Source organism: Vipera berus, assembly GCF_964194415.1.
Source record: "Vipera berus genome assembly, chromosome: 13".
Taxonomy (NCBI): domain Eukaryota; kingdom Metazoa; phylum Chordata; class Lepidosauria; order Squamata; family Viperidae; genus Vipera; species Vipera berus.
In genome coordinates, this window is record NC_138216.1 from 5,538,607 (window position 1) to 5,563,201 (window position 24,595).

Consider the following 24,595-nt stretch of genomic DNA (forward strand, 5'->3'; position numbering starts at 1 on the left):
TAAAGGTTTATTATTATTATTATTATTTATTATTATTATTATTATTTTATTAAAGAGTTTTACAATATTTTACAATATATCCCCAAATCCCTCCCACCCCAACCCCCCCACTTCCCCCCCCTACTTCCCAGAGCTAAATACAGGATTATAGTTACAACAATCATATTCTAAATAAAAATTTACACAATATACAATCAACCAAATTCGTACTGCGCTTTAACTCTCTCTTAGCATAACTACTAACAATAACAATATCCCACTAAATTCTACTCATAAGCTAAATGGAACTTTTTGGTCCCATATTTGTTTTCAATATAATTTATCCATCTCCTCCAAACTGAAATATATCTCTCCTGTGAGTGATCCTTTAAATAAGCAGAAATCTTGGACATTTCTGCAAGATTAGAAACTTTAAACACCCATTCTTCTACCGTGGGCAGATTGTCCTTCTTCCAATATTGTCCCACCAGTAACCGTGCTGCCGTTATCATATTCAACATCAGATTAGTCTCTTTGACATCACAATTTACAACAATACCTAGTAAGAACAATTGCGGGGAAAACTTTATCTTCCTCTTAAAAATCTTTTGAATGTTCCACCAAATTTTAATCCAGAAGGCTTTTATGTTTCTACAAGTCCACCACATGTGGAAATAGGTAGCTTCTAAGCTACCACACCTCCAACACTTAGACTGCAGATTAGGATACATGTTGGACAACTTCTTGGGATCCAGATGCCATCTATAAAACATTTTGTAAAAATTTTCTCTTAAATTTTGAGCCTGGGTAAATTTAACATTTCTGACCCAAATTATCTCCCAGGTGTCCAATGAGATTGGTTCCTGAATATTTTGTGCCCACTTTATCATGCAATCTTTAACCAATTCCGTTTCCGAATCCAATTCAATTAAAGCATTATATATCCTCTTTATATGTGCACATTTTGAATCTCTAATTTGCTTTACTAAATTTTGATCTGTAATTGTGATACCAACCTTTTGATCTGACTTCCACCTAGCTTTCAATTGGGTATATTGAAACCAAGAGTAATTTATGTTTTCTTGTCTTAACTCCTCTGCTGATTTAAGTTGCCAATCATTCCCTTGCAATTTGAGTAGTTCCTTATAAGAAACCATATCCATACTCACTCCCATAGATACACCCTCTATCGCGTGTCCAGGAATTCCCCAAATCGGTATTTTATAATTTAACTTATTATAGTACTTTTTCCAGACACGCAGTAAAGCACTTCTAAGAATATGGGATTTAAAAGCCCTGTCTACCTTCTTATCATAAAGCAAGTATGCATGCCATCCATATACCAAATCCCATCCCTCAAGATGAAGTATTCTCTTGTTAGTTAAATTAAGCCAATCACTAACCCAGGTCAAAGCAGCTGCATCATAGTACAATTTCAAATTCGGCGTCTTGAGTCCCCCTCTTTCCCTGGCATCCTGTAAAATCTTGAATTTAACTCTTGGTTTTTTCCCCGCCCAGATAAATTTGTTAATACCCTTCTGCCATTGATCAAGGTTGGCATCCTTTTTCAGTATAGGTATCATCTGAAACAGAAAGAGGAACTTTGGTAGAACATTCATTTTAACAACTGCAATTCTTCCCAGTAGTGATAATTGTAATTTTTTCCAATTATTTAAGTCCCTTTGTACCTTCAACCATAGTGTTTCATAATTATTCTTATACAATTTTACATTTGAGGCTGCAATATGCACTCCTAGATATTTAACCTTCTTCACTATTTCAAAACCTGTTAAGTTAGATAACATATCCCTTTCACTCGTAGATAAATTCTTGGATAATATCTTAGTTTTATTACTGTTCACCTTAAACCCAGAAACGTTACCATACTGAGTTATAATTTCCATCAAGTCTACAACCGACTGTAGCGGTTGGGATACTGTCACAACCAAGTCATCAGCAAAAGCTCTCAGTCTATAATCATTCTGTTTTATTTTAATTCCCTTTATCAAAGAGGACTCTCGAATTTTAATTAGTAAAATCTCTAATGTTAAAACAAACAATAATGGTGATAGGGGGCAGCCCTGCCTTGTACCTTTTTCAATTCTAAAAGTCTCTGTTAGTCCCCCATTAACTATAATTTGTGCAGTTTGTTGTTGATATATAGCTTTAATAGCATGTAGAAAACCTTCTCCAAAATTCATCTCCTCAACAACTCTTAATAAAAACTGCCAATTCAATTGGTCAAAGGCTTTCTCTGCATCCAAAAATATCAGTGCTGCGGAGACTTGGTTGTTCTTATCCAAATATTCAAGCAAGTTAACAATTTGTCTTACATTATTTTTCATATACCTCCCAGATATAAATCCCGATTGGTCACTATGAATCATTTGTTTCAAAACTTGCATTAATCTATTAGCCAATACTTTAGCAAAGATCTTATAATCTGTATTTAAGAGCGATATAGGTCTATAATTTTTAGGTTGGGTAAGATCTTGATCCTCCTTTGGGATCAACGATACAAAAGCTGTCCTCCATGATGGAGGAACTGCGCCTCCAGTCTGAATTTCATTAAACAAGATCTTTAAGGGTTCAATCATTTCAGGCAGCAACTTTTTATAATAAATTGCTGTTAATCCATCTGTTCCTGGAGTTTTGCCCAATTTCAACTGTTTAATAGCTAAAGAAATTTCTTCTGATGTAATTGGGCAATTCATCTCAAGTTGTTGTTCTTGTGAAAGTCTTGGAAAATGAGCTCCCTGTAGATACTTATCTATATCTAGAGCTTGTATATTCTCTTTAGAATATAATTTCGAGTAAAAATCTAGGAAACTCCTCTTAATCAAATTTTGTTGGTAGACTTCTTTTCCTTTATATTCTATTTTGTCTATAGTACGTAATTTCTTTTTCTTCCTTAATTGATAAGCCAGCCATCTACCAGGCTTGTTGGCGTTACAGAAAGTATTGTGTTTGGCATAACGCAAATTAGTTGCTACTTGATCAGCCAATAGCATATTAAATTGTTCTTTCAATAAATGTATTGAGATCTTTAAATTATTATCCAATGGATTCAAAATAAACTTTTTCTCTTTAGTTTTAATCTCTTCCTCAATATCTAAACGTTTTTGCACTTGCTTACGCCTATAAGCATTATTCATATAAATCAAAACCCCTCTCATATAGGCCTTACTAGCATCCCAAACCATTTCCATCGAAGTACTTTTATGCATATTCATGACAAAAAATTCTTTCATATGTTCTCTACATTTCTGCAAGAACAAGTCATTTGTAAATAAGTTCTCATTCAGCCTCCAGGATCTCCTACTAGTGTCTTCAGTAAAGAGCTCCAGCCAAACAGGACTATGGTCAGACATTGTCCTAGGGAAAATCTTAACATTCTTAACCGAGGAGGAAAGGTCAGTAGTAATCAAAATGAAGTCAATCCTGGAAAAAGATTTGTGTCTATCCGAAAAAAAAGTAAAATCCCTGTCTCTCATATTCCTTTCCCGCCATACATCTCTTAATTCCAGATCTTCCTTCAAATCAAAAAAGGCTTTAGGCAATTTTGAGTTACAAAGGGTTTTAGAAGACCCCTTCTTGTCTTCAGATGGCACCAAGACCCCATTCCAATCCCCCATCATAATAACAGATTTGTAATCCAGTTCACTTATTTATTATTATTATTATTATTATTATTATTATTATTATTATTATTATTATTATTATTATTATTATTATTATTATTATTATTATTATTATTATTGCATGCCTGCTGACTTTCTTGTAAAGCCTTCTTCTCCAATCTCCCCGTTCTGCAAGAGGAAAAAAAAGGGACAGGTCAGACACAGGACCACAGGCTCTGACTGTATTGGCAACCCCAGGACCGATGCTCACCGCTAAGTTGCAAATGAAGGCATTGGTTGTAAAGATGCTTCACCAGGACAACGTGGTAACTTTGGACTGTTGCTGAACAAAGCAGTCGATAAATGAGATCTATCTGTACATCAGCTTTCCTTTGCTTCCAAATCCTGCAAAGGTTATAAATGGGAGGATTGCTTTGAAAGTTATTTTTTTTCATCACCGTCGTAACTGGAAATGGTTGCCAAGCAAGGCAGTGGCTAAAAAGAGCATGAACTGTGCTCATTGGGCGCAAGCAGTAATCTGGGGGAAAAAAAAGATTAATTAGTTTAGTTTGGGGCTGCCTCCATCCTGGGCAAGTGGCCGATGCTAGAAATACGGAGTGACTTTTTGTTCATGGGTTTTGCAGGGGACGGAAGCCAAGCTGACCAGCTTCCTAAACTTAATGCCGTCCACACTGCAACGTTGAGTTGCATTTCTCGCTTTTGATCTTTCCTCTGGTCGTTAAGTCGAGGGCTACCTGTACGATTTTACATTGTGTTTGGAGGGGCTTAGCAAGAGATCGGGGGCAGCCCTCTTGGATTCAAGTTGTTGCTTGAGGAGACAACAAACAGACATATAGCACTCTTAAGATACGCAAAATTATGTGGGTGGCTTCATTTGAAGGAGGCGATTGCAGCATTACAGGAGTTTGCCGGTGATTTCTCAGTGATGAAAAACCTGTTTCTCCACTTTCCATCTGGGATTTTTGGCCAGGAAATAAATTGCCTGCGTAAAACAGGAAGCAAATCCCTCGGAAGGGGGAAGGGAAAAAAAACAACCTCCAAGGAAGTCCAATTGCCTTTTGGAAAAGCCCCTTGTTTAGCAATGGGAATTTGAGGCTCAGTTTTTTTGGTCGCAAGTTGAGGACTACCTGTATGTCCTTGGTCCCAGTCAGCTTATCGGTAATGGACTGTCCCGTTTTTCCCCCCCTTCTTCTCGTTCTGGCTTTAGATGATCCAGAATAGCAGCCACTACCCCACGCTCATGCAGCGAGCCTCTTGGATGCTGGCGGTGCCCCTGAAGGAACAGCGTCATTTCCGCACGCCAAGCAACTCCATCGCCAACAACTACACCTTGACCGCGCGCGACCTGAAGATGAAAGATCTACAGAAGTTGGCTTCCCCTCTCCGAATCAGAAAATCTTCTGGGTCCGCCAAGCAGAAAGCCGAATGTCCACGTATCCTCCTAGACTCAACAGCGTAGAGCAGAGGTCCCCAACCTTTTGGGAAACCAAGAACCCGGTTCCGTGGAGAGAGGTTTTCCCACGGACCGGAGGGGACGTGGTTTTGTGTGTTGCCTGCATCCTGTGAATGGGGCCTTTGTTTGTTTGAGCGGACCGGTTGCTGGCAGGCTGCGGCCCGGTACCGGTCCACGAACCGGAGGTTGGGGACCCCTGCTTTAACTGGTACCGGTCCACAGACCGTGAGTTGGGGAGCCCTGGAGTAACGTTTAATGTCTATGGAAATTCTCCATCGTCCAGATTAGGGTTGCCTTTTTTAAAAATAAAGGGTAGAGCCTCAAATGCTGTTCCCAGACTCCTGATGAATGGCTAAAAATCTTTTAATGTAGCGAGGAAACGTACGCTACTTTCACTGGAAATCTTTCTCAAAACAGAACTTTGGGGAATGTCAGAACGGGCAGATCCAGTTACGTAGATCCACCCTTGAGTCTGGATTTACAGGGATTATTACATCCCTTTTGATGTTTCCATAAAGCTGGATTAGCTTGCTTGCTTTTTCTTTTTTTTTCTCTCTCTCTCTCTAATTTGGGCTAAGGCTTTTCTTTAATGGGGTCTCCTAGCTGCTAAAGAGTATGCGCCATCCGAAAAGAAGATGAAAATGTATATAAGAAACCTGGAGGGAGAATATGAAAGGTATTGTCAGCTTTATGGGGTTCAGGACTTAACTGTTGTCCCAAAATTGTTTTTCCAAAAGACAACTGGACTTTCATTTTTCTGAAATGGTATAGGGTTTCTTGCCTGAGCAGGGGGTTGGACTAGAAGACCTCCAAGGTCCCTTCCAACCTATTCTATTCTATTCTATTCTATTCTATTCTATTCTATTCTATTCTATTCTATTCTATTCTATTCTATTCTATTCTATTCCATTCCATTCCATTCCATTCCATTCCATTCCATTCCATTCCATTCCATTCCATTCCATTCCATATTTTCTATTCTATTCCTTTCTATATTTTCTATTCTGTTCTGTTCTGTTCTGTTCTATTCTATTCTATACTCTACTCCACTCCACTCCACTCCACTCCACTCCATTCCATATTTTCTATTCCTTTCCATATATTCTATTCTATTCTATTCTATTCTATTCTATTCTATTCTATTCTATTCTATTCTATTCTATTCTATTCTATTCTATTCTATTCTATTCTATTCTATTCTATTCCATTCCATTCCAGTCTAGTCTAGTCTAGTCTAGTCTAGTCTAGTCTAGTCTAGTCTATTCCATATTTTCTATTCTATTCCTTTATATTTTCTATTCTATTCTATTCTACTCTACTCTACTCCACTCCACTCCATTCCATATTTTCTATTCCTTTCCATATATTCTATTCTATTCTATTCTATTCTATTCTATTCTATTCTATTCTATTCTATTCTATTCTATTCTATTCTATTCTATTCTATTCTATTCTATTCTATTCTATTCTATTCTATTCTATTCTATTCTATTCCATTCTATTCTATTCCATATTGTCTATTCTATTCTATTCTATTCTATTCTATTCTATTCTATTCTATTCTATTCTATTCTATTCTATTCTATTCTATTCTATTCTATTCCATATTTTCTATTCTATTCCTTTATATTTTCTATTCTATTCTATTCTACTCTACTCTACTCTACTCTACTCTACTCCACTCCACTCCATTCCATATTTTCTATTCCTTTCCAGATATTCTATTCTATTCTATTCTATCCTATCCTATCCTATCCTATCCTATCCTATCCTATCCTATCCTATCCTATCCTATCCTATCCTATCCTATCCTATCCTATCCTATCCTATCCTATTCTACATTCCTCTATTCTATTCTATTCTATTCTATTCTATTCTATTCTATTCTATTCTATTCTATTCTATTCTATTCTATTCTATTCTATTCTATTCCATTCCATTCCCACCTATTCTATTCTATTCTATTCTATTCTATTCTATTCTATTCTATTCTATTCTATTCTATTCTATTCTATTCTATTCTAATTTTTGGATTTTCCCCCCCTTGAAATCGTTTTGCTTCTCCTCCAAGAAGCTTCTTCAGTTCTGACTTAAGTTTCTTGGAGGAGAAATGAAACATTTTCAAGGGCAAAAAAACCTCCAAGAAGGTCCAGTTGGAAAGAAAAAAAAGCACCTTTGGGACAACCCTGAGCTGGATGATGGAGAATCTCCACAGACAGACTCACCTGTTGACTGTGGTTCATTTCAGGGCTGAAACTGTATCCCAAGTGTGCAGTCTGGATCTGTTGAGGTTGGACGTTCAAATGGTGGAGGAGGGGACCCCACGTTACTCGGACAGCCAGCCTCTGACCCCAGAGCAGCAATTTGTTGTGATGCATCAGCACGAAGAAGAGATCAGCAAAGGACAACAGGCACCCACAGAGGAAGATCTGGAGGTCGCTAAGCCAATTTGCAACGTGGTCCTTTCGGGCATCTTTGATTAGCAGACTTAAAGGATACAGAATCAGGATGGGAAGAGCCAGTTTAAGGCTTTGCGGTTAAGGCAAATTCTCCCGTCTTATCTGAGATACACAATAAAAGGGAATTAGGAAAGATGACTTTTTCCAACAGAGGGAACAGCAGCAACACAGGTGGTCCTCGACTTACGAACATCATGGAGTCTGCCAGTTACAAATATATTTGTCCCAGGATATTGTTGCAGAACGGATTCTGCCCATTTGGGTTGGAATGGTCATAAAACAGATCATCAGACGACGAACTGGTTTTATTTTTTTTTATTTTTTTTTGAGGCAGCCATTAAGCAAACCTGGGGCTTGGGGTCAGTTTTGATCACGGGACACTGCAAATGGCAGGTTGTCGAACACTCAAAATGCAGTCACATGACTCGTGGTGGGAGGCTAGCTATTGGAACTTTGGAACCAGGTCTTAAGTATCTTTTTTTGGGGGGGGGGTCTATTGTAACTTTGGTCACTAAATGACTGGTCATAAGTCAAGGACTACCTGTTCACTTTTTTTCCCCCTAATGTAAAAAGCCATCGTATAGCATTTAATAGATATTTTGTTGTCTGAATTGGCAGGCAGGATGATCCCAAGGATTGTAATGCTCCTGATTGATATTTTTTTAAAAAAAATATCTTTGGGATCTTTTGCAGAGATACTGCTATTATATCCATAAGGGCATTCGGAAAGACATGTTAGTGCTGCAGGACGAAAACGTGCTGAACAATATTTTGACTCACATTCCAAGTTTTTTCCTCGCCAACCCAGATCTGGAGGGCCTATTGAACAGTTTGATGGAAGAAATTCAAAGCGATTACCAGATCTGGCTCATGAAAAACATCGGTGAGTGGAGGAACGTGTCCCTGGACAGAGAAGTTAAATTGTGAAAGTTCTGGACAGTTGCTTCCTTCAAGTTGCTTCCCCAGGAATTCAAGTCTGACCTTGAAATTTTAGCTGTGTGAATCATAGGTGCTGAATGCTCAGTTGGCTAAACCGTAGCTTGAATAATATGCTGGGTAAATGAAATCAGGCAGGTTCACCCCACCTTCCAAGCCATAAATCATGGTTTCTAGCCATGGTGATTAGATTCATAACAATATACTTCTTCAGGGTCAACCCAGGATTTCATGCAATGCCAGAATGGGGGAATCAGGTTTTATGTGGAAAGATAAAGTGATTGGTTGTATGTATGTATGTGTGTATGTATGTATGTATGTACGTGGTGGCTCAGTGGGTTAGGACGCTGAGCTTGTTGATCAGAAGGTCGGCAGATTGACGGGTCGAATCCCGAGTGCCGCATAGCAGAGTGAGCGCCTGTTACTCGTCCCAGCTTCTGCCAACCTAGCAGTTCGAAAGCACGTAAAAATGCAAGTAGAAAAATAGGGACCACTACGGTGGGAAGGTAACAGCGTTCTGTGAGCCTTTGGCGTCTAGTCATGCCGGCTACATGACCACGGAGACGTCCTCGGTCAAGCGCCGGCTCTTCGGCTTTGAAACGGAGATGAGTCAGAAACGACTAGCACGCGTGTGCGGGGGAACCTTTACCTTTACCTTTTTATGTATATATGTTTGTATGTATTTTATTAAATTAACACAATCAACTGGACTTAAATATTTTTAAATTAACACAATCAACTGGACTTAAATATTTTTTTTTGTTCAGATTAATAAGACACAGGGGTCATTTCAAAGCCCTATTATGGGATTGCTTTGTCTATTTTTCTGGCTTCGACCCTTAACGTGTCAGGAAAGTGTGCAAAATTGGGTGAACACAATCAGTTGTTTTGCACAGTGCCACCTAGCGCCTATTGGTGCATTCGACTACAGCTCTCTAAAGATTGGATTGTCTTTCATGCTTTTCTGGTTTGCTTCCAATACCTTCTCCTGTTGGTGCTAGTTGATTACATCTTGATGGATCCAGAGGAGAAGAAAAGGCTGTTTATACGCAACATCCCTCGACCTTTTCCCCAGCGAGTGATCCGGGCTCCGGTTCCTTGGCACAAAATGTACCAAGAGACCAAAATCTGGAACGAGACTCACCTCTTCACAGTTAATCCTATGATGCTCACTCTGCAGCAACTCTGGTTTACCGAGTGAGTCCTTTTGCTCCGCCATATTTTTTGCTATCCTAAAATAAGCTTTGAGGCAGGTCCCCTTGTTAACAATCTCAGCTGATCTCGACTAGTGGTCGTCCTCAACTTTCAACCCTTTGTTTAGCGAAGACCCAGGTTGTTGGGGGCGAATAGGCTGACTCTGTCAAAAGCTTAGAGGGGGCTGTAAAGCACTTGTGAAGCGGTATATAAGTCTAGGGCTGTGGTGGCGAACCTATGGCACGTGTGCCATAGGTTGCACACACAGCCCTCTCTGTGGGCACGCGCCCTGTCGCCCCAGTCCTAGGCCTTCAGCTGGGTTTTATAAAACCTTTTCGTTTTAGGCCTCCGCCTCCGTGTGCAAAAAAATATGTTCAATCTATCAATCAATTTCAACTTCTCACGGGAAAAAAAAGATATCGCAAAGTTGGAATTGATTGATTGGACTTTTTAGTCCCTCCCAGTCTGCCGTTACCACCGCAGCCGTGCCCACCCAACGGGCCACGCCCACCCAACGGGCCACACCCACGCGGCACCCAATGATATATAAGTGGATTTTGGGTTGCAGTTTGGGCCCTCGGTCTCTAAAAGGTTCGCCATCACTGGTCTAGGCTGGGCTATTGCTATCACGTGATCGCCATTTGTGATCTTCGCAGCGAAATCTAGATGGGACAAGCCGGATTCAATTAAGGACCACATGATTCACAGCAGCTGCAGTGATTTGCTTAATAACTGCGGCAAAAAGTGTTGCAAAGTGAGAGGCCATTGCCGTCTTGCTTAGCAATGGACATTCTGGTGCCAGTTAATGCAACCGGCTTTCCGTCAGTTAAACTTCAGGAAGTTTGTGTGACCTGCTCACCCCATTTGCAGCTAGGGCCAGCACATCACCTGAACCCAGACCTTGTTTTTTTTCTTCTGCAATTCAGTGTTTTGATTGTAAGATGCGTAAACTCGGCGCAATTTCTAAACGACACAATGGTGTGACTCTCCCATCCAGGTTTACGGATCTGAGATTTGTCCGTACCCAAGAGATCCTGCAGGGCGATTTGCCTCTCCTGCCGAGCGAATTTGAAGAGCTGATCCAGAGGCAGTGTCAGGAAGCTCACGAGATCCTTCAGACCAGGTTAGAAAGATTCCAGCCGTGCCCAAGATCGGGCAGTCCTGGAGTCGTGGCCGCAATGCGGCCCAAACTTTCTGCGAAGCGAACCATGTCTTAAGTGAACCTTGCCTCCTTTTACCAACTCGCTCGCCACAATGGTTAGGACATGAATAGCTGCAGTTATTAAGTGACACGGTTCTTGAGCGAATCTGGGCTTGGCTTGTCTGAAGATCACAAACGGGGGAATCGCGTGACCCCGGGACCCTGCAACCATCCTAACTACGAGTCAGCTGCCAAGCGTCTGAATTTGGATCGCCTGACCGTAGGAAGGCTGCAATGGTCGTAAGGGTGAAAAACAGTCCTAAGTCACTTTTTTTCCCCCAGGGCCGTTTTAACTTTGAACCGTCCCTAAATAAATGGTTGTAAAGTTAAGGACTAGTTGTAGTTTAACCCAGAGGTCCCCAGTTTTGGGGCAACAGGGATCAGTTCCATGGAGAGAGGTTTTTCCATGGACCGGAGGGGACATGGTTTCGTATGCTGCCTGCACCCCGTGGATGGGGCTTTGCTTGTTTGTGCAGACCGGTTGCTGGCGTGCTGCGGCCCAGTGCCAGTCTAAGGACCGGGGGTTGGGGACTCCTGAACCAGGCAATGCCAGGTCATTAAACCATCCTTAAATTGATAGCTGAGTGTTAAGGGCAAATGCAGCCAATAGTTACAATAGCCACGCTTGTAAAGCAGAGGTCCCCAACCTTTTGGGCACCAGGGACTGGTTCCGTGGAGAAAGGTTTTTCCATGAACCGGAGAATGCGTGGTTTTGTGTGCTGCCTGCATCCCACAGATGAGGCTTTGCTTGTTTGTGCGGACCAGTTGCTGGCAGGCTGCGGCCCGGTACCGGTCCACGGACCAGAGGTTGGGGACCCCTGCTTTAACCGCTGCCCTACACTGGCTCTCTTGCAAATCTTTATATTTGGTCTTCTGGCTATGTGATCTCAAGGCCTTTGCAATTCATTTCATTGAACTGTTGCTCCCCTCCCTCCAAAAAACAAAAAATACCTGGGCAAATGACACTTTCCATGTCGTTCCAGGTGGATCCCCAGGTGCGCAGAGCTTTTTGTGGAGCAGAAAGAGAAATGGCTACACCTTGCCCCGCAAAACGACTTGGATTCTTCTCAGCAAATAGAGGAATACTTCGCTTCGGTGGCCATCCTGATGTCCTTGCAACTGAGGGAGATGGTCATCAATTCTCTAGAGGATCTCCTCAATTTTTTTAAGATACACAAGGTAGGTTGTGGAGGACAGGTAGGCCTACAAACTCAGCCCCAAGTTTCCATTGTTGGAGCGAGACATTCGTTAAGTGAGTTTGGCCCCTTTTTTACAAGCTTTCTTGCCCGGGTTGTTAAGCGAATCACACAGTCGTTAAATACTGAACCAGGTTCACTTACTAATTTAACAACTGCAGCGATTCACTTAAGAACTGTGACAAGAAAAGTCATAAAATGGGGCTTCGCTCGCTAAACAAATCTCTCGCTTTGCAACCGAATTTTTGAGCTGAGTTGCGGTTGTAAGCCGAGGACCGCCTATAGGGGCTCCATACTCATGGCTTAGATGATGCTGTGCCAAACATTTCTGTACACCTCTCAGCAATTCCGAGGTTGCTTTATCTCCATATGTTTGAATTGTAGAGGGCCCCAGATCCCGAAAAATTGACCCTTTCTGGTTATTCCCTGCCTGTGATCTCATGATTTCTTTCCTTCTTGAGGACGGAAACGATTTCGGCGAGGTTTATCAAGACATGCAGTTCTTTATTCCTCAAATATTGGTCCTGAAGCTAGACGTGGAAGATCCGTCGATTGTCTTTGATCCTGACGCGCAGACTTTGTGGGATTTAGTCTACCGCTGCTTTCTTGAGATCCTCAAACATTCTGAAAGTCTCCCAAAGGTATGCTGAAGGAGTCACAAGGCCAGGTTCACGCCTTGGGTTGTCCCATGCTCGAACTCTTGAAGAAGCCACAGAAGACTGGGGTCCCTTGTCTTTATTTTATTTTAGGTTCAAGTTAAACTTTTCCCAGAGTTAAAAGGAGACGACCTCATTCTCCGCACCGTCAACAAGGACGAAACGTTGGTGGCGGACTATGTACAAAAAACTGCAGAGATATTTCAGCTCAACCTGATCGGTCCACAGAAGTAAGTTTCTAGAAGTAAGAGAACGCGGGAGAGAGGTGATTTCCCCGTATTTTAATTCCAGAATTTTTTTCCGTCTGCTGTTTCTTTCTGAACTTTTCCTGATGTTTTTCCCCATCTGGCAGAGATTCCTATGGGGGGGAGGGGGGGAAGTGGGAGGATGGCGGCCACCATTTCCTTCCATTCTACGATTTCTCTTTTAAGATACTTGCTATCAACAGAGGTGGATGTGTCTATTTCTAGGTTTGAATTGTGGAGTCCTTGGTGCTCCCTATGGTGGGTTGTTTCCTTGCAGACGTTTCGTTACCCTACCAGGTCACATCATCAGCGCTCTGACAGTGTTGATGGTGCCATGAGGGCGACAGGATGTGACCTATTTCGGTAATGAAATGCCTGCAAGGAAACAACCAAGCTCGGAGAGCACCGAGTACTCCACAGTCTTCCTTTTTCCTCTACTCAGAGGCCTGGAGACTAAAACATACCAAGAACGGCTGTGGGACTTAGGTCTGGCTAGTGTCTAAAGAAAAGAAGAAATAGGGGAGACACGATAGTAGTCTTCCAATATCTCAGGGGGTGCCACAAGGAAGAGAGGGCCAGGTTGTTCACCAAAGCACCAGAGGTGAGGACTAGAAACAATGGTTGGAAACTCATCAAGGAGAGAAGCAACTTGGAATTGAGGAGAAACTTCCTGACAGTGAGGACAATCAACCAGTGGAACAGCTTGCCACCAGAAATCGTGGGCGCTCCATCCCTGGAGGTTTTTAAGAAAAGACTAGACAGTCACTTGCCTGAGACAGTTTATAGGTTCTCCTGCTTGAGCAAGGGGCTGGACTAGAAGACCTCCAGGGTCCCTTCCAGATCTGTTCTATTCTACTCTGCAAACCCCACTCCTTTCGAGCGCTGATGACGTTACCTAGTTGGGTCACGAAACGTCTGCAAGAAAACAAGTTCGGAGACAACCCCCCCCACAAGACCCCACAATTAAATCCCTGAATTTGAGGGCTCATGTTCCAAAGAGAACAAAGGGGTCGTGGGTTGTTAACAGGATAGTTCCTGAAAGATAAATAGTTAGACGTATATTGGGCTGAGGGCCCCCCGCCCCCACGGCTAGTTTACGTTTGATTTAGGATGATGTGAACCCTGTCAGGGTGGCATAAGATAATGGGTGAACCAAGTCAAAAATAACTATGGTTAGCCCAGAGAATAAATAGGGTGAGAGGCTACCGCTGCTTGAAAAGAAACGTGTCCTCTGGATCTGGATTTAAATAATCTCTTTTCTGCGCGATCTTTTTTGCATTGAAGATACTTGAACGTCTACAGGAAATACAACGACCTCTTGAACAACAATGCCGACAAGGAGGTGACTGAATTTTTAAGCAAAAGGCACGACCTGGAAGATTTTGTAGAGGTAATATGGCTTTCTCTTGGGCGAGAAGCGCATTGTCGTGTTCATGTAATCCTAGGAACAGCACTTGTAGGGGGAAAAAAAAGCACGTACAGGCAGTCCTGCACTTACGGCCACAACGGAGCGCCCAATTTCTGTTGTTAAGTGAGTTTTGCCCCATTTTTACAACCTTTCTTGTCACACTCGTTAAGTGGATCGTTGCGGATGATACGTTGTCACCCGGTTGTTAAGTTGAAGAATAGAATAGAATATATGGAAAGGGATAGAATAGAAAATATGGAATGGAATGGAATGGAATGGAATGGAATGGAATGGAATGGAATGGAATAGAATAGAATAGAATAGAAAATATGGAATTTAATAGAATAGAATAGAAAATATGGAATAGAATAGAATAGAATAGAATAATAGAATATGGAATGGGGAAGGGAAGGGAAGAGAATAGAATAGAATATGGAATGGGGAATAGAATAGAATAGAATAGAATAGAATAGAATAGAATAGAATAGAATAGAATAGAATAGAATAGAAGAATAGAATAGAAAATATGGAAAGGAATAGAATGGAAAATATGGAATGGAATGGAACGGAATGGCATAGAATAGAATAGAATAGAATAGAATAGAATAGAATAGAATAGAATAGAATAGAATAGAATGGAATGGAAAATATGGAATGGAACAGAACAGAATAGAATAGAATAGAAAATATGGAATGGAATGGAGTGGAGTGGATGAATGAATGAATGAATGAACCTTTATTGTCAAAGTACAACCATGTATACATTGGGATTGGCTGAGCCTCCCTTCGTGCCCCCCTCCCAACTCACAGTGACAACAAACCCACCATCTTGTTACACCATGTGAGCTAATTGCACAACACACCGGCCTCGCAAGTCAATCATACATAAAGTTATTTCCCGTTCGAATAGAGTAGAGTAGAGTAGAATAGAATAGAGCTACAAGAGATCTTGGAGGTCTTCTAGTCCAGCCCCCTGCTCAAGCAGGAGAACCTACATACCATCTCAGACAGGTATAATGTTGTAACGGTTGTAAGTGTGAAAAACAGTTCTTTTTAGATGCAGACTCAACCTCTGACACAGCATGGCCTGGAGGAAAATGCAATTTGCTCTTGAGTTGTTCTGTTGCCAAGTCAATTAACGGAAGTCCTTAACTTAACAACAGTTCATTTAGTGACTTTTTAAACTTACAACAGCACAGACCCTCATTTGTAGACTGTACTTTTTCTCGTCCTTCAGCCTATCCTCGATTCAGACCTGGCCCTGCTTTCCCTCGAGTTGGCTAAAATAACCTTGTTGTGGCTCCCCCCCCCCCGCTGTAACCATCCCTGTCGCCTTTGCAGAAAATTGATGGCTTGACCAAACTGAAGAAGGAAATTGCTTCCTTGCACGTCACCGTCCCCTTGGCTCTCTTCTGCCTGGATGCTCTGAAACTGAACGAAGAACTTTGCAGTCGGACCCAGCGGCTGAAGGACAGACTGATCGAGTTTGAAGTGGAGGAAAACAGGAACATCAACAAGAGGTATGGCTAAGATCCGTTCTTCACCCGGGAGGATGGAGAATTTCCGCCAACGAGGGATCGCGCCAGAAGGACCTGCAATTGCGTGGACGTGCACGCAGGCAGGATTCCCCCCTTCCGTAGCGCCACAAAGGAAGAAATAGCAAATAAGCTGGGCAGATGGGATTAGAACATCGGTAATCCTTGATTTACAGCCATTCATTTAGGGACCAAAGTTCCAAGGGGAGTGGAAACAGTGACTTAGGTTTTTTTCAGGTTGACGACTGTTGCAGCATCCCTGCGGTCATGCGATCAGAATACATCCCCTTGGCAACTGACTCGTATTTATGACGGTTGCAGTGTTCCTGGGGCCATGCGGTTCTTTTTTTTTTGCGTCCCTTTTGACGAGCAGAGTCAAGGGGAAAGCCAGACTCAACAACCATGTTGCCCACTTAGCATCTGCCAGGATTCACTTAACCACAGGTGCCGAGTGAGGTCCTGAAACGTGGCGAAACTCGCTTATTAACCGCTACCTTGCTTGGCGACGGAAAATTTGGGCTTGAGTTTGGCTCGGACGTTGAGGCCGACTTGCCGTTTGTAATCTCTGCCTTTTCGCTTCGTTTCAAGCATTTGCAACCAGTACAATATCATCGCCGACAAAGTCAGCGAAGTGCCTTTGACTACCGAGCAGTTGGTGGAGCTGACCGCCTACTTGAAGAAATCCAGCGAAGTGACCGTCTTCAAGCTGCGTCGTGAGATCCGAGAAGCCATTTACCGGCTGGAGTTCCTGATGGACTACGCTGACCTTCCTGGTACGTTTTGGAACAGAGCAGAGCTCTTTATTGGCCAAGTGGTGATGGGACAGAGAAGGAATTTGTCCCCCCGGTGCATAAGCTCTCGGCGTACCTGCAAGCCACAAGCGATAAATCACGATCATAATTATAATTTTTATAAGATGCGTTCATCAGGCAACACTTGGCGATAGTCATAGGCTACTAAATAAGCAATCTGCATAAATCGTACTAGGATATTAAGCGAAACGATACAGATCGTAAGCTACAAAGCAACCAAGTTGTGGTCATCAGATGGTAAGGGAATAGGTAATAGGAAAGAGGAGAGGAATAGAATTAGAATAACAATTGTGGTAGTAAGTTGAGGACTACCTGGACATCTTCCTATCTCATGTCCTTGGGAAAGATTTGATAGGGAGAGACAATAACAGAATGACAGAGTTGGAAGGGACCTTGGAGGTCATCTAGTCCAACCCCCTGCTCGGGCAGGAAACCCTGTACCCTTTCCAGACAAATGGCTGGTTGTGGCAGTTGCTAGCAAGCTTCAAAGAAGGCAACGATAGGCAGCTGGCAGCCTTTCTCTTCCCCAGCTCCCAAATTTCTTTAAACCCTACCTATGGAAAGCAAAGACGGGAAGGATTCCCGAAAAGTTGGATCTGGTTGGTAAAGCCACCCTGATCCAAGGGGACATCATAGATGTGAGGAGAGCCTGGATCCCCATTAGCGTCCCCATTTAGCTTCTGGCCTGGGGATGTTTTCTTGGTCAAACGGAGAAACGAATGCTGTTTTTAATCTCCTAGGCGAAGACATCAGACTAAATAGTACAGTTCTTCACTGGCCAGATGGGATTGAAGACATCTTTGATACCAGTCGGAATCAACTCATGAACAGGAGAGAACAAGTCGAGATTGCTTTGATTAAAAGGTGGGTTACGGACCCCCCGGCAGCAGAGATTAACTTTTCACCAGGTGGACCTGATCCATATTTCTCGGCTCAAGGTGGACCTTTAGCGTGATCATATGTTTCCACCTGATGCTTGAGAAGTTGCGGAAAGAAAAATAGATAAGAGGCAGAAAAACGATGAAAAAGGGATAGAATTGGTGGGAAAGGAATGAAAACAGAGCCAGAATCTTAGGGAAACCACTCTTGAATCAAGGGGGAAATCACTAAAATGAGGGTGAGCAGGCCACATCCCTTTTTGAAATGTAACCGTTGAAATGACAGCCATTATAATTAGGGATTAAACGTGAAGAATGGTTGCGGGAGTTGGGTCTGTCTAGTCTAGTGAAAAGAAGGATTAGGGGAGACATGATAACTGTCTTCCAATATTTGTGGGGCTGCTACAGAGAAGAGGGGGTCAGCCTCTTCTCCAAAGAACCAGAATCGCTTGCTCCTCCTTTGTGAAGTAATCGATCCAGGTGATCCACTGTCCGCTGGCTTGCTTATGGAAATAAAAGTCATACACAGATCCTGATGGCGAAGAAGGGAATAAAAGGTATTTAAGAAGCCGGAAGGGTCTGTCTGGGTCCACATCTAAGGTTGTGGGGAAAAGGGGGGAAGGGAACGAAGAGGAGGAGGAGAAGGGCGAAGCAAAGCTGGAGCCACAAGTTGATTTAAAAACTTGAAATCAAGTTTTTAAATCTATGAATTAACTACTAGAACCCCCGCGGATCACGCCTGGAATTTTCCACAAGGGGTAAGAAGGCATCAAGCTATTCTCCAAAGCGCCTGAAGGCAGGACAAGAAGTAACGGGTGGAAACTGACCAAGGAGAGAAGCAACGTAGAACTAAGGAGAAATTTCCTGACAGTGAGAACAATCAACCAATGGAATGGCTTGTCTTTAGAAGTTGTGGGTGCTCCGTCACTGGAGGTTTTTAAGAAGAGACTGGACAGCCGTTTGTCTGAAACGGTATAGGTTCTCCTGCTTGAGCAGGGGGTTGGACTAAAAGACCTCCAAGGTCCCTTCCAACTCTGGTGATGATGACCGTTATGAGGATGATGATGATAAAAAGCATAATGCAAGCTTTTTTATGGTCTACGTCCAATCTGTTATAAAATCTACAGACGTATCACATTATGATGATGCTAGAGATGAAGTAGTCCTAGAAGACCTTTCTTATTTTAATGGAGAAACAAAATTTTAGATGGCTTTTTAAAATAATAATAATAATAATAATAATAATAATAATAATAATAATAATAATAATAATAATCATCATCATCATCATCATCATCATCATCATCATCATCATCATCATCATCATCATCATCTTTACTCTGAACCAGGTGCTCCGAATTTGAAGCTATCCTTGAAAGTTATAACAAGGAAGTGGAAAGTTTTCGGAAGAAGGACGTCATGACCATGGAAGAAATGAAGAATAATGTGGAAAAATTCACTGAGTTGTCAAAGAATTTGGACCAAGCTCTTTTGGAATATGAGGTTGGTCACCCTAGAGTTCAAGAGCTAAGCATGTACCTAGATTATTTCAGAAGGAGTAATCCATGTAAATTGATAGATAGATTGTGTGACATCAGGTGGAGGTCAACTCTTAGTGACCATATAGATAGATTTCTCCATGATGATCTGTCCTTAACGCGGTCCTTCAGGCCTCCCAACCTGGCCCTTCAAGTCTTTCCTAACCTGGTCCTTCAGATTTTCTTCAACCTGGTCCTTCAGGTCTTCTAATCCTGGATCTAAATTATTTCAGAAGGACCAACCTGCGGAAACTGATAGACAGACTACATGCCATAAAGCAAGCGTTGACCCTTAATGACTGCCTAGATAGATTCATCTGTCCTTAATGGAGTCCTTCCATACTTCCAAGAGCGTGGTCCATCGTTCTTCTAACTGAGTCTATCCGTTTTGTTGTTGGTTGTCTTCTTCTCTTCCCTTCCACCTTTCCCAGCATCTTTACCTTTTTCCAGATGTTGTACCGATGTGTCTCAGATAGGATAATTTGAGCCTGCTCATCTGTGCCTTGAGGGGAGACTCTGGGTTTTCATTTGTTGAATGATCCATTGGGTTATTTTCTTAGCTGGCCCTGGTATTTTCACGAGTCTTTTCCAGTGCCACAATTCAGAGGCATCAAATACTCTTCCGGCTTACTGCTTCTTCTTCTTCTTTTTTTAAAAAAATACATTTTATTGATTTTTTTTAACATAATCACCTTAATATTTGGTAAACAGCATGTTGTCTGGGTTTATATTTAAAAAGCCATCAGTAACAATTAGTTTAGGTGGATGGATGGAGTCCCTGAAGCAGTTAGGCGTGAGCCTAAATGGACTCCAGATGATGGTAGAGGACAGGAAGGCCTGGAGGAACGTTGTCCATGGGGTCACCATGGGTTGGACACGACTTCGCAACGAACAACAACAAAACAATTAGTTTCTGTAATTCTACAGTCCACCTAACAGCTTTGCTTGATTTCGTCCTCCTTCCAATAATATTCTCTTTTGCCAACCTTGAATTAGTACAATTCTTACTATTTGGATAAATAACAAATTAAAGAGCCTTGGTGGAGCAGTGGGCTAATGCCTCCTTAAGTAACACCAGCTGCCTGCAATTAGTGCAGGTTCGCATCCCATCAGGCTCAAGGTTGACTCAGCCTTCCATCCTTCCGAGGTAGGTAAAATGAGGACCCAGATTGTTGGGGGCAAATAAGCTGACTTTGTAATAATGCCGCTTGGGGGGGGGGGCGAAAGCCCTAATAAGCAGGCATATACATAGAATGAAGGCTACTGCTAAGCTTGTAAGCCGCCCTGAGTCTTTGGAGAAGGGCGGGATATAAATGGAATTAAAATAAAAAAAAATAAAAATAAATCTAGACATTTCCCGCCCCAGTATTTCTGCAAATAATAACCACGTCAATATCAAAACCTATGTATGAACTGCTGTTAATTTTAACAGACCATCAATAAGGAGGAGGAGTTACTTGAACGGGAAAAAAGTCAGTTTCCTCTGCTGCAAACCATCATTTCACACAAGATCCCGTTCGAGCAGCTTTGGGTGACCGCCTACCACTTCCATGTGAAGTCTGAGGAATGGATGAATGGTGAGGATTTTAACGGGTGGGGTGGTGGGGTGGGTTTCTCACAAATCTAAGCCATTTATGAAAATAATATAGAACGAGTCCTCAGCTTGCGAGAGCAACTGAGAGCCCAGTTGCCATTGCTAAGCCAGCATCCGCATCCAAATTTTACAACCTCTTTTGGGCCACGATTTTTAAGTTTTTAAGTGAATTGCCTGGTCCTTAAGGGAATCCAAGGGACGCGGTGGCTCAGTGGGTTAGGACGCTGAGCTTGTCGATCAGAAGGTCGGCAGTTTGGCGGGTCGAATCCCGAGTGCCGCGTAGCAGAGCGAGCGCCTGTTACGCGTCCCAGCTTCTGCCAACCTAGCAGTTCGAAAGCACGTAAAAATGCAAGTAGAAAAATAGGGACCACTCCGGTGGGAAGGTAACAGCGTTCCGTGCGCCTTTGGCGTCTAGTCATGCCGGCCACATGACCACGGAGACGTCCTCGGACAAGCGCCGGCTCTTCGGCTTTGAAACGGAGATGAGCACCGGCCCCTAGAGTCGGAAACGACTAGCACGCATGTGCGGGGGAACCTTTACCTTTTACCTAAGGGAATCCAGCTTCCCCCCGCCCCCATTGACTTGAATTGTCAGAAGCTGGCTGGGATCCTGTGCCAATGGCGATCCCAGGATCCCAGGACGCTGCAGCCATCCTAAATACACGCCAAGCGCCTGAATTTTGATCACGAGACCGCGGAGACGCTGTGGCGGTGGTAAGTGTAGGGAATGGTGGTAAGTGACTTTTTTCCCCGTGCCTTTGTAACTTCGAAGGGTTGCTAAACTAAATGGTTGTAAGTTGACGACCACCTGTACTCATTTGCCACTTGCAGGGAAGGCTAGAATAAAATGTTTTCAGTTCACTCCAAAAAACAAAAAAAAAGAAGGTTGCCACAAAGAAGAGGTGTGTGTGGGGGGTCAAGTTATTCTCCAAAGCACCCGCAAGCAGGACAAGAAAAAAATGGATGGAAACTCATCGAGGAGAGAACCAGCCTAGAACTAAGGAAAAACTTCCTGACAGTTAGAACAACTAACCAGTGGAACTACCTGCCTCCAGAAGTGGTGAATGCCGCAACACTGGAAGTTTTTAAGGAGAGATTGGACAGCCGTTTGTCTGCAGTAGGGTTTCCTGCTTGAGTAGGGGGTTGAACTAGAAGACCTCCAAGGTCCCTTCCAACTTTGCTATTCTGCTTTTCTGTTAAATGGTCTAGAACAGGGGTGTCAAACTCAATTTCATTGAGGGCCCCATCAGCATTGCAGTTGCCCTCAGGGGGCCAGGTGGGTATGGCCAGGGTGGGCGTGGCCTACTGGGTGGGCGTGGCCAGAGTGCGTATGGCCTACTGGGTGGGCGTGGCCAGCTCTACATCGTTCGCATCAAGGGTGCCTATGGGGGCCCGGGCAGGAGTGGGACAGATCTGAGGGTCTCTGGCAGGAGGAGGGTCTCTGGGCCAGGGCCAAGGCAGTGGGGGCCGTTCCCTCACTGTTTCCAGGATGGCTTTGCGGGCCGCATGAAACCACTTCACGGGCCGGATCTGGCCCCCGGGCCTTGTGTTTGACATGTCTGGTCTAGAATCTCAGAGAATCCTTTATGCTCTGAAAGCATTTTTCAAACGGTGTAGTCTTTTTCCAAGCAGGCCTTGGTTACAAGTTGTTTCCTTGTCCAAACGGCTTTCTAAAAATCTTTCCTTTCTCTGTTATCTTTGAGGCTGCCACTTCTCCAATTAGATTCTCTGCACAAGGACCCGACCAACTTAAAAATGATAATTCAAAAGAACATTATTCTGCTCATTCACCGGCTCCAGTCAACCATTTCTTGAGTGCTGATGGGGGTGGGTGCAAGGGATTTATAATTTACAATTCCTGCTGCTGTCACCTTAATGTCACATTAATTCAGCTGTCCCATTAATGCAGAAGGATCATTTCTAATGCATATTTTCATGGAATTCAGAATGTGTCAAAGCTAATTGGCTTGGATAGCACGCCCCTGCTTATAACCATCTGAGGGCGCTTTCTTCTAATATTTATTTATACGTTTGTTTGGTTTTTTTGCGTTTCTGCATGCAGGGCCTGTCCTACAGTTGAACGCGGAAGAAATCACGGAGGATGTCTCCAATATGTGGCGAACCATGTACAAATTGACAAAGACCTTTATAGATCTCCCTGGCCCCAAGCGGATGGCGGAGAACGTGAAATATAAAATTGACAAATTCAAGCAACATCTGCCCGTCCTTTCAATTGCCTGCAATCATGGGATGAAAGACCGGCATTGGGAACAGGTGGGCTGATTGGAACAGTATCCGACGTGCTCAGTGGTTAAGGTTGTGTGTGTTGGTTGCAAGTTGTCAGCCCTCCGAGGTAGGCCCAGTTCAAGAAAAAGATGACACATAGATCGGAGGCTACTTTTATTGGAATGAGTAGAGAACAGGCAGCCAGTCTAATAATGAGTGTGAAGGTTCATTCTTTGAGCTTGTGGGTTGGTTTCCAAACGTTTCGTTGCCGGGCTAAGTAACATCATCAGTGGAGGTTAGGGAATGTCATTGTCAGTGTTCTTCTATTTGTAAGGGCTTCTTAGGGTCAGCATACATTAAAATTTCAATTAGGGTTTTTCACTTGTCATTTAAAGTGACAATAAAGTTTCTATTCTATTCTACTCTACTCTATTTCCCCATCCATAATGTTCATTCTATTCTATTCTATTCTATTCTATTCTATTCTATTCTACTCTACTCTACTCTACTCTACTCTACTCTACTCTATTCTATTCTATTCTATTCTATTCTATTCTATTCTATTCTATTCTATTCTATTCTATTCTATTCTATTCTATTCTATTCTACTCTACCCTACCCTACCCTACCCTACCCTACCCTACTCTACTGTATTTCCCCATCCATAATGTTCCTTCTACTCTACTCTACTCTACTCTACTCTACTCTACTCTACTCTACTCTACTCTACTCTACTCTGTTCTAATCTATTCTATCCTATCCTATCCTACTCTACTCTACTCTACTCTACTCTACTTCCCCTTCCATAATGTTTCTTCTACTGTACTCTACTGTACTCTACTCTACTCTATTCTGTTCTGTTCTGTTCTGTTCTGTTCTGTTCTGTTCTATTCTATCCTACTCTACTCTATTTCCCCATCCATAATGTTCCTTCTACTCTACTCTACTCTACTCTACTCTACTCTACTCTATTCTATTCTATTCTATTCTATTCTATTCTATTCTATTCTACTTATTTTTTTAACAACCCTGAAGACAGAGCAGTGTCATTATTCCCATGTAATTTAGGAGTTTCATCCATTCCTCCTGACAGCCTTTGTAATGCTTATCCCCCTTCTGATTTCCAGATCAGTGAGATTGTGGGCTATGAGATACGGCCAGATGAAACTACTTCGTTGATGAATATGTTGGAATATGGACTATCAAAATATATTGAGAAGTAAGGAAGACAAACCCCCCCCCAAAATCCTTTGTCCTTGTTTGCCGAAACCAAAGACCAAATATGAATCAAACCATTGGTTCGTATTTATGACATTTACAGAGTCCCAGGCGGGTCACGTGATCCCCTGTTGCGACTTTCTGACAAGCAAAATCAATGGAGAAGCCGGATTCGCTTAACAACCGTGTTACTAATGTAACAGCTGCCGGGATCCACTTAACAACGGTGGCAAGCAAGGTTGTAAAATGGAGCAAAGCTCACTTAACAACTGTCTTGCTTAGCAACAGCAATTGGGGACCCGGTTGCCGTCATAAGCTGAGAGCTACCTTTGCAGGAAAAGGCAGTGAATATATTTCCCTGATGGTATTTTGCAAATTGTTCCCCTTCTTCTCTTTTAGCAACCCGAATGTTCCTGGATAATGGGG

General features: G+C 42.7%; 1 protein-coding gene across 1 annotated transcript in view; it reads left to right on the top strand.

The window, feature by feature from the left end:
* The window catches only part of DNAH3 (dynein axonemal heavy chain 3), an 83,109-nt gene that overhangs the window by 1,319 nt on the left and 57,195 nt on the right, over positions 1-24,595 (top strand). Inside the window, exons 3-19 of the mRNA XM_081337961.1 lie at positions 4,828-5,053; positions 5,677-5,749; positions 7,322-7,508; positions 8,226-8,415; positions 9,470-9,665; positions 10,660-10,785; positions 11,847-12,042; positions 12,521-12,700; positions 12,809-12,945; positions 14,245-14,350; positions 15,710-15,888; positions 16,492-16,676; positions 17,456-17,579; positions 18,943-19,096; positions 20,564-20,708; positions 22,788-22,999; positions 24,079-24,170. Coding sequence (XP_081194087.1) covers positions 4,828-5,053; positions 5,677-5,749; positions 7,322-7,508; positions 8,226-8,415; positions 9,470-9,665; positions 10,660-10,785; positions 11,847-12,042; positions 12,521-12,700; positions 12,809-12,945; positions 14,245-14,350; positions 15,710-15,888; positions 16,492-16,676; positions 17,456-17,579; positions 18,943-19,096; positions 20,564-20,708; positions 22,788-22,999; positions 24,079-24,170 — 2,708 coding nt within the window. The remainder of the gene's footprint in view (positions 1-4,827; positions 5,054-5,676; positions 5,750-7,321; positions 7,509-8,225; positions 8,416-9,469; positions 9,666-10,659; positions 10,786-11,846; positions 12,043-12,520; positions 12,701-12,808; positions 12,946-14,244; positions 14,351-15,709; positions 15,889-16,491; positions 16,677-17,455; positions 17,580-18,942; positions 19,097-20,563; positions 20,709-22,787; positions 23,000-24,078; positions 24,171-24,595) is intronic.